We start from the raw sequence: 10,107 nt of genomic DNA, 5'->3' as shown, positions 1-10,107 counted from the left end.
TAAACACTAGCTCCCAACCAAAAACAGACAGACCACCCCTCCTGCTAATAAGCCAAACCAACACCATTAACCAAACACCCCTTACACCGCTAAAAGTTCTAATTTTTCACGAGGGTTTCTGGAGGGCATGAAATTCTAAAACCTTGTGGAATTTCATTTTTCTTTTTCATCCGCTACGTATCTAGTGGATTATGTTCACTGTCTAAATAGCAAACAAGAAAATTTTAATAATTTAACTGGGTGCGTGAGAAATATAGGGGTGCAAAAAGATATTCTCATAAAATATTTGTTTTGATTTCTATTACTTTACTAATATATTAAAATCGATTACCACCAAAGTTATTAATTTATTCTTATTACTTTTAACCACGTTGCAAGTTTTATATCTTTCATTGTAATTTCACTAAATAAATAAATAAATAAATAAAATATTGAAAGAATATAAGATAAATACAAAAAAAATGATATGCTTAAAAATATAAACAAAATAGATTATCGAAAATAGAACAATCTATACTCATAAGCAACAAAATAGATTAATACGATAAACTCAATATCTATTAAATGAAAAGAGAATAAAATAGTCAGTAAAAAAATTATAGCAAAAATAAGATGAATATGCATAAAATTATGAATATAGAAATAGAAACATAAACAATATTTTTCATAAAAAAATTACTACTCTGTATCAACTAATAATAATAATATAATAATACAATAAAGTTAATTACTAACAAATTTATTAAATTATCCTAAATTTACTCTGTAACCAAAAAAATTTCTAATTTTTTACTAAAAAATATACACGAGACTATTATTTATGGCGGATACATAAAAAATTGAATAATTTATCATTGATAATTATAATCAAATTTATTCATTTATTAAGTTTTACAAAAAAAAAAACACAATAGCTTCACTTATATTTTAACAATATTTTTTGGTTTTTCACCCCGAGTTTAATCTGGTTCGAGGGTCAGTTCTGACATCAAGTGGTTCCAGCCCCCTCCCGATCGCAGTTGCGGGGATCAAACCAAACTTTAACAATATTATATAACAAATTTTTAAATATTTTATTCTAAATAAATTTTATACCATAATATAATGAAAAACTTAAATATCAAATAAAAGTCGATGACTTGTCCAAACAACAACAATAATAACCTTTCTCAACAAAACAAAAAAGACACATTACATCCCAATATTACATTATAATATCATAACCAAACTAAATTATTTTTCATTTGCGCCAAACAGTAATGGGACTCCTAACAATGTGTTTTCCATTTGTCCATTTCAATTCACCAAATCGGTATTTCTTCCTTCGAGTCACACTTGTTGCTTGAATTACAACTTGAAATGTCTTCTTTTCACCAATTTTCTTGAAATTCAAGGAATTTGGTACAACAACAATTTTATATCCAGGCAATTGGGCTATTACAAAATATGTACTTGGTGGCCCAACATTGGTAACTGTCCTAGTCACATTAACAACACTTAATCCAAGATTTGGTAATGTGATTGAAGGATAATTCAAGTCATTTATGCTATGTGACCCTGAACATCTAAATGTCTTATTGAAATTAAGTTTTGAGATGAGTTTTTGGTTAAATCCAGAAGCACATAAGAAGTTTAAGTAATCAATAATGGTTAGATCATAAACAAGTCCTGGATCTATTGCACTGTTGGGTTGAATGTGTCCTGAACCATATGCAAATGGAGTTGCTAGTGTTTTATCAAATGCATCACTTATTGGCTTCTTGGTGTTATCTCTTGTGGTTGCTGCAAGCACACAAATTTGGATAAGTGATTTGGTGTGACCAATGTGAAACAAAATAATCCAACCATATAACCAAGTTCTATAGGTAGAAATGTACTAAAATATAAAAGTTATTTGAGTATATAATTAGAATTTACTTTATATATATTGTGTGTCGAGAGAGAAAATACCGGTGGTCATGATAGCCGATTTAATAGCTGCTGGACTCCAATTAGGATGAAGTGTTTTGATAAGTCCGGCAGTGCCAGTGACATGAGGACAAGCCATTGATGTTCCTTGCATGACATTGAATGGAAACCCTCGACGAGTGTCGGTAATTAAATTAGATGCACTTGCAAATAATGAATAGGCAGCAAGTATGTTCACACCTGGCGCAGTTACATCAGGCTGAAACACGCCAATAGTTTAATAAAAATAATTTAGTAAAATTACTATTATCTTTTAATATGTGTAAAAATTTCAAACCATATTCATTTTGAAACCGAAAGAACATTAGATAACAAATTCAAATGTATAAGTATGACACCTTAAGTATTGATGGTTGAATTTTATTTGGTCCTCTAGATGAGTATGAAGCCATAACTGGAGCTGGCTTTCTTCCGTATAAGACTTTTGCTTGGGACAATCTTATTTTAGTACCTGACCTGCAAAATAAAAATGCATGATTATGTACTATAAGTGGTGCATGCCCTGCCCTTCATTTGTAACATGTAATTTTGTGATATTTCACAATTTTAAGGTTTATATAATTTACAATTTTAAGGAGTATATATAATTACTTGGCAGTTGTGCTTAAACCATGTTTTGTTGTTCTTCGTTTTTCTTCGCTATACCCAACAGTAGACAAAACATGAGGCTCAGAAAGAAGTGTTCTCCCACTAATTTTAGGTTGATTTTCTAAAATCACTCCCTTTGCGCCTGCAGATAAAGCTTCTTGACCCTCAGCAACTGATCTTATTTTCCCTTCACGAACACACGCCACTATTTTACCATTCACTTTTGCAGGATCAAGTGTTCCCGGTCTACAAAATCGACTGCAACAATATGTACATACAAAAACGTCAGAAACAACGCTTAATTATATTTTGGCTTAATTGCATTTTTAGTCCTCTATTTACAAGATCCATGATTTTGGTTCCACTATTTTAAAATCAAATATTTTTGCCCCCTATTTTTTTTTTTTTTTTTTTGTAATTTTGGTCCACCATCCCATTTCTTAACCAACCGATAGGAAGAATGCGTTTTTTTACCACCACATCAGTTGTTTTTCGTGCCAGCCGGTTAAAAAACGTTGATATGAATATTGTTCTTTGCCACGTGGATACTATCACATGTGCATTTTTCCTACCAGCAATTTAAAAAATAGGGTGGGGGACCAAAACTGCAAAAAAAAAAAAAAAAACAAAATAAGGCGGGAAGAATGTTTGATTTTAAAATAGGGGACCAAAATCGTGGATCTTGTAGAATAAGGAGGGCCAAAAGTACAATTAAGCCTTATATTTTTGGTCCTTTAACTTATTTTAAACTTACGACCTTCAAAATTTAGACTTACGCATCTCGATTTGTTGCATTGGCAAATTTACCATCGATAGAAGTCACTACAGTAAAAGACTGATTAGGTGGCAAGTTTACAAAAAGACTTGCTCCCTAATATATAACAAAAAAGAACAAATTAACTTGAATAACAATATCTGTTGGGAAAAGAAGATATAAGCTTATTAAGGATGATATATACCCTGACTGTTTGGTTGCCAAGGGTGATGGTACTGCTGAAGTCTCTATCAATTGTACTAGCAGCAACTGTGAACACCCAAGGAGCAACATTAACAACACTTTCAGGGGTAGGTCCGTCATTTCCAGCTGAAGCAACCAATAATATATTTCTAGCAAGTGCATGAAATGCACCTATTGAAATCGGATCGTTAAATATTTCTTTAGAATTTGTACTAATACTGCCACTAATTGAAACTGAAATTAAATCAACACCATCATTAATGGCTTGCTCAATAGCGGCTAATACATCAGCACCATAGCAACTATCAGGATCTGTTAGAGACCAACACACTTTGTATGTTGCAATCCTTGATCTTGGTGAACCACCTTTTATAGTACCATTACCAATACCAAATATGCTTGCACCTGGTACGAAATTTCCACCGGCAGTTGATAGGGTGTGAGTACCATGGCCTACAAAGTCACGTGCTGTTTGTTGTGAACGAGGAAGTTTGCCGTTATTGCGCTCATATTCTTTGTTGAAAAATCTAGCTCCAATTAGCTTCCTGGTTTGTATATTTAGTGCAAATGTGCAATTTATCAACAAAAAGTTTGTTAAATTAGAACTGGATTTAAATGGCCGGTACAACCAATTTAATCAAAAATCGATTAGTCTGCTGCTGGTTGAACCCTAGTTGGGTCACACTCTTAGGTAACTTAAACTCAACTGTGGTTGGTTCAACCTACTCTTGTAAAAACAAAAATATTTTTTAGCATCACATTTTTCTTATAAATTTAAATGTCGTGCAATGCAAATGTGCAATTTACAAACAAAACTAATAAAAATTAGGAGAATATATAACTGTATAGGTTAAAAAATATGATAATGAAAAAGGGAAGCGGGTTGAAAGAGAACCTGTTACATGGAACTTTGTTAGAATTAGAACCATTGAGTTTGTTAATTTGACAAATGTTACCCCCACGCCATTTTGCTGGAATTGGGCCTATTCCTCTGTCGCTAAAACTCTTCGATTCGGGCCAAACACCTAATCCAAACATTCGGATAACGTATGTAATAGTAATATTACACATAATAAACAACTAAAAGTAGATATTGTGGAACAAAGCACAAGATATATTGTGGTAAAATAAAATAAAATAAAATATTTTGATATATTAATTAAGAACTCAAGAAAGCATCTTGCCAACTCAAAGAAAGACAGTAGTTTTTGTCTCCTTGTAGTTGTAGGTTAGTTAAATCCAATTAAGAAGAAAAAAAAAGGCAAAAAATCCAATTGTTCTATACCAAACATTATGTCAATTTTTGTTTTGCTTTATGTCAATTTTGATTGTCTATCAAGTCACTATTGGTGAAGACTTTAAATTATATACTCAAGACCATAAATTATTTTTTTGAGTAGAAAGACCATAAATATTGAATAAATGATATACACATGCATGAGCATGACCATACACATATTAATATATCATATACACAAGACCATGAGTACAATATTGTTATTTGTTTTAAGTAGCTAGTGTGGTAGGACATGAGCAATTATTGGGGACCAATTAATAGTAAAGTCAGATAGATATATTTCAAATATGTTTCATGATTGTAAACATTATTACAACGTTCAAAAAAATCTAAAATAATGTCTAGTACTGACTTTACTTAATAAAAAAATAAACAGATCTATCACATGCAGATTATAATGTTGAATATATGTCAATTTTCTCTTCACTTTTTTCATGAAATAATCAATGATAAAATGGGAAAATTGGAATTCTTGTCACAAGACTTCCACTTAATTATTACAACGCGCGTGTTGTAGTCTTCCCTTTAGCAAATTTCAAACAAACAACATAGCAAAAGATATTGTGGTAAAATAAAGTAGTTGACAAAAATACTGATATGGAATTTTTGTGTTTTTGATATTGTGGAATTTGGTGGGATATAATTTTAGGGAGAAAACTCTCCTCAAATATAGGATTATATGAAGAATACTAAAGTTCTTGTTTTATTCATCATGTTTATGACTCTATATATAGAGCTATATAAAAAAAAACACTAATCCCTTATGTTCATATAACATTTCTCAATAAAGTATTATATTTCTTTTCAAAAATAAAGTATTATATTTTGGGCTAAATTATATATTTAGTCACTTAACTTATTTGGTTTCAATTTAATCCCTTAATTATTTATTGTTCCGTTTAAGTCCTTTAACCATAATTTTGTCAACCAATTAAGTCTTTCCGTTAATTTTCCGTTAAATATGTGCATCACCAAAACCCAAAACTCAGAAAAATTCATACCTTCGTAACTTTTTTCTACAAAATTCATCACCAAATCAAAGAAATAAATAAAAACCAAACATGTTCATCATCAAATCTCCATCTTCTTTATTTCAAAACACATAATTCATCAACCCAAAGCTCCAACATCTAAATCTAAAAATAAAAAATCCAAAAATATAAGAATCTTTACTACCACCACTATAATACTAATCCATGGCTTCCTCTTGTTTTCCAATCCAACCTCTTCTTTCAAAATTGGAGATTTTTGTTTTCTATCCAATCCATTGAAACAAGGGCGGAATACCCAAGATGTAAAGAAGAACAACAACAGTAGCAAGGAACAAAGGGTAGGTGGAGTTGAGGACCTAAAATGATGGAGTAGAGTTAATGGACTTAAACGGAGCACCAAATGGTTAAGGGACTAAAATGAAACCAATAAATAAGTTAAGGAGTCAAATACCTAATTTAGCCTATATTTGATACTATTGAGAGATATCTTGCCAACTCAAAAAAAGCCCCTAGTTTTTGTCTCCATATAGGTTAATTATACTTTCTTCCTCTCTAATGAGAAAGAGGAAGTGTGCTAGAAGTAGAAAATAGTAACACACACTCTAATTTCAACCGGTAGAAAAATGTGTGTTGAAATGTGAGCGTTAAAAAGTATGTTCGTAACATTATTCTTACAGACTCTGTGTCAAAAAAAAAGAGCGAAGACTTTGAATAATACACACAAGATCATACATATAATAAATACAGCAATGCTATAAGAACTCAATCTTGAAAACTTAGACATCAAATACTTACACCGGGGAGTGGTTATGGTGCATTATGCACCATTCATAAATAATGAAAATTGCTTAACGCACCCCCCAAATTGCTTAGCCCCCCATATACTTGGCGCACTCACAGATTTTCTTGCGCGCCCCCAATTTTTTCTCATGCACCCCCCAAATTTGTTCGCACGCCCCCCAAAACCATTTTTGTTGTGAAATGGTTTCACATTAGATGTATTTATAATGCCAAAACCGTTTTTACTGTCGAATGGTTTTAGAGGGTTATAATCCAAAATCATTCTGCTTGTGGAATGGTTTTGTGTGTTATTTATGTTGGGGGTGGGGGGCGCGCTAAGTAAACTAGGGGGGCGATAAGCAATCTGAGGGGATGCGCTAAGCAATATGGGGGCGCATTAAGCAAACTGGGGGGCGCGCTGAGCAATCTGGAGTATTTATGCATGGTGTGTATACTGAACAGTACCCTTTTTTTTTTGGGTCTACTAGCCACCGGCTAGAAATTCTACCTTAAACATAAATAAGTGGATCCGAGATTCGAATCTCAACTCCTGCATAATATATGTGACATCCCTACCAATCGAGCTAAGTACATGGGGACGAACAATACCTTATTATAATCAACTAGTTTAGTAGTTCCGAGTTTAGTACCTGTATCAATGTTAGCTATGATGGTATTTTCACCAAACCTTCCCTTTTGCCAAGCTGAGTTCATATCATTTCCACGCAATCCAAGAAATTCCCATGAACGTGTAGTGTGCAATTTATGTTTTTTACTCAAGAACACAGATACAACCTTCGGGTTTTCTACATAAATGTTCAAAAAAATAAAAAATTAAATAAAGCTTATTTAGTTAAAAAAAAAACTAGATCTACAAAACATTGTGTTTCTCACTTTCAATTTGTGCAGCTTCTTCCTCTTCAAGTATAGCTGCAAACCCATTGATCTGTTTATTATATGAATAAATTATTGCTTCTTTGGCCTTCTCTTCACTGTGAATGAACAATAAATATTAGTCCGGCAATTAATTTGTTATGAAAAAAAGCTTAAGATTAGTTGGTCTAGTGGTTATTGACGCTGAATTTGGTGGGAAGAACACGATTCGATTCCCGGTAACTTTGATCGGGAGAAGCCTGAAACTATTTTATGTTTGAACCGACCCTCAAACCAAATTAGACGGTCCAATAGACTAGATATTGGTGGTAAAAAAAAAACTTAGCATAATATAGTAATGGTTTTCTTAGTTTATATACCTTCCCAAGATTGAACCCAATAAATCATAATGTGAAGATGTAGCAATTTCAAGGTCAGCAGTGGAAGGGGTTGGACCATGTAAATGTGCTCCCAAGTATACAATGTAACACTGTAAATAAATAAATAAATTATAGGACAATAATCAAAAACCAATAGCTTGTGATATTAATGGAATAATCATCTTAATTAGTACAAAGTAAAATTGGCTTACCTTTTTGCTAGCATGAACATGATTGAGCAACAAAGTGAAAATAAGAAGAGATGAAAAAAGGTGAGGAAGACGAAATATGGAGCGACCCATTTTTCTCTGACTATGGAAAGTGATTAGCTTGGCTTTGGGGGGGTCTATGCTTTTTTTGATAGTAGGGATCTATGCTTATTCCTCTGCTTTTGTGTTGAATGGCAAAAATAATTATATACTCCTATTTGATAAGCTCAAGGAGTTTTTTATTCTTAGCTTTTTAGATTATAGTAATTATAACTAAATAAATAAATAGAGAAGGAAAGACAGATCGTAATCATTATCATATGGAGTATTCTCTTAAACATGTGATCAACTTAAGATAATTGGCTCTTTTTGATGAAAAAAACTTTGTTAGGGGTTTATTCAGCATATTGTGTACTTCAAGTTTTCCTTTGAATAGTCACCAAAAATGTCACATAACTATGCTAAAAAGGTACTACGAGTTATTGAAATTCAAGGGAAAAATGATGTAAAACATGCACATCACGAAATGAAGGGCACACAAAACAGAGGTGTGAGAGGACAAAAAAAGTGCACTCTTTCCTACTAGTGCTAATCTTTAGTACTATACTATGTCACTATGAAAACTAAATTTGTTTAATTATTATAAGAATTTTAAATTTTTTAATGATTTTATAAGTATATTTAAAATAGCATTTATTTAAATTAAATTTTTTAATATAATTTGAAAGAAAAGAGCAAAAGTTGAAAATAATAATTATTTTTGGCTTAAATGCAGTTTTACCCCTCCTGTTTTGAAAAATGCGGAATTTTACCCCCCTATTTTATAATTTGTTGGATTTTGTCCCCCACCAAAATTTTGCACAAAATCTGCTTATGAGCCTCAAGTTCAAAGCTTCGTGCAGAACTCAATTTGGATCAATAATTCACCAAACTGGTACCGAAACGACCGCAATCGAGTTAGTTTTCTACAGAATCAAACTCCACTAAATTTGGAGTTACAGACAGAGATTAATTACCGTTTTAGTGAAGGTCTGTTCAAATTAATTATCGTATGAAACTACTACTAGTATTTTCGTCATGCCTCTCACCCTATAGCTCATTTTTTAATACTATTTACATGTATGGAAAGCTGACGAAATTACTCTTGTTGGCATTTCAATTTCGTCGAATTTGGAGTTACGATGCGTTCGGTAGACGATGTTGAATTTGAAGATCACAAGTAGATTTCTGCAGAATTAGTAATTGGACAGACCTTCACTAAAACAGTACTTAATCTCTCTCTGTAACTCCAAATTTAGTGGGGTTTGATTCTTTGGAAATCTAACTCGATTACGGTCGTTTCGGTATCAGTTTTGTGAATTATTGATCCAAATTGAGTTCTATGCGAAGCTTTGAACTTGAGGCTCAGAATAAGTATATTAGCACCATAAACCTTCTCATTTCCTTCTCATTTATTTAGTTATTTAGTTATTTAGTTATGATTATAATCCAAAAAGCTAAGAATAAGTATATTAGCACCATAAACCTTCTCATTTCCTTTTCTTATTCATAATAAAGTAGCCTAAAGTGAAGGGCAATGGTGTAATTTTATTTTTATTTTTCCAGCTAGCTTTTCTTTAATTTTTCCTTTTCCTTCTTATTTCCTTAAAAAATAAAAATTAAAGAAAGCTACTTGTGATGTCACGTTCTCTCTCCAAAACATGACATGCTCCTACCGATCAATTTTATGCATGCTCGTAACTCCGGCCGATCAAATTCATGGTTTTCTTCCGGAAAAAAAAAACTCATTATTATTGGAGAGTGGCCACAACACTCATACTAAGCAAGGCAGAAGATGACCATGTGAGTCATGGATGTTCATCTGGCCAATGATATATCAGCCACGACCAATGAAAACAACTAATGGCCTGACGGAAAGGAAAAGAGAGAATTAACATTTACATTTAATGGTTTAAATTACAATCACACACCCCTATGATTTGATTTTTTTAAGAACGAAAAAGTTGGGTGTTTTGTACTTTTCAAAAGGGTGTAGCTTGCTAAAACACATCTAATTTCTTAG

General features: G+C 32.2%; 1 protein-coding gene across 1 annotated transcript; it reads right to left on the bottom strand.

The window, feature by feature from the left end:
- Positions 1-1,142: 1,142 nt before the first annotated feature.
- LOC123889295 (subtilisin-like protease Glyma18g48580) lies at positions 1,143-8,658 on the bottom strand. Its single transcript, XM_045938568.1, has 11 exons — positions 8,049-8,658; positions 7,837-7,946; positions 7,478-7,575; positions 7,234-7,389; positions 4,410-4,539; positions 3,516-4,059; positions 3,333-3,427; positions 2,560-2,814; positions 2,307-2,424; positions 1,951-2,167; positions 1,143-1,782 (listed from the first exon to the last, which is right to left on the bottom strand). Exons 1-11 carry the CDS (start codon positions 8,136-8,138, stop codon positions 1,241-1,243), a joined length of 2,355 nt encoding a protein of 784 aa, XP_045794524.1. The 5' UTR covers positions 8,139-8,658; the 3' UTR covers positions 1,143-1,240.
- Positions 8,659-10,107: the final 1,449 nt, after the last annotated feature.

The sequence above is a fragment of the Trifolium pratense genome, linkage group LG6 (assembly GCF_020283565.1).
Source record: "Trifolium pratense cultivar HEN17-A07 linkage group LG6, ARS_RC_1.1, whole genome shotgun sequence".
Taxonomy (NCBI): Eukaryota; Viridiplantae; Streptophyta; class Magnoliopsida; order Fabales; family Fabaceae; genus Trifolium; species Trifolium pratense.
The sequence above is the reverse complement of the archived record's forward strand: the minus strand, read 5'-3'. Positions and strand labels throughout refer to the sequence as shown.

Coding starts and splice junctions, on each gene's coding strand:
- LOC123889295 (XM_045938568.1), bottom strand. CDS start 8,138: ATGGGTCGCTCCATATTTCGTCTTCCTCACCTTTTTTCATCTCTTCTT. Junction 3,428..3,515: donor TTGGCAACCAAACAGTCAGG/GTATATATCATC, acceptor GTTATATATTAG/GGAGCAAGTCTTTTTGTAAA. Junction 2,168..2,306: donor TTCAACCATCAATACTTAAG/GTGTCATACTTA, acceptor GGCGTGTTTCAG/CCTGATGTAACTGCGCCAGG.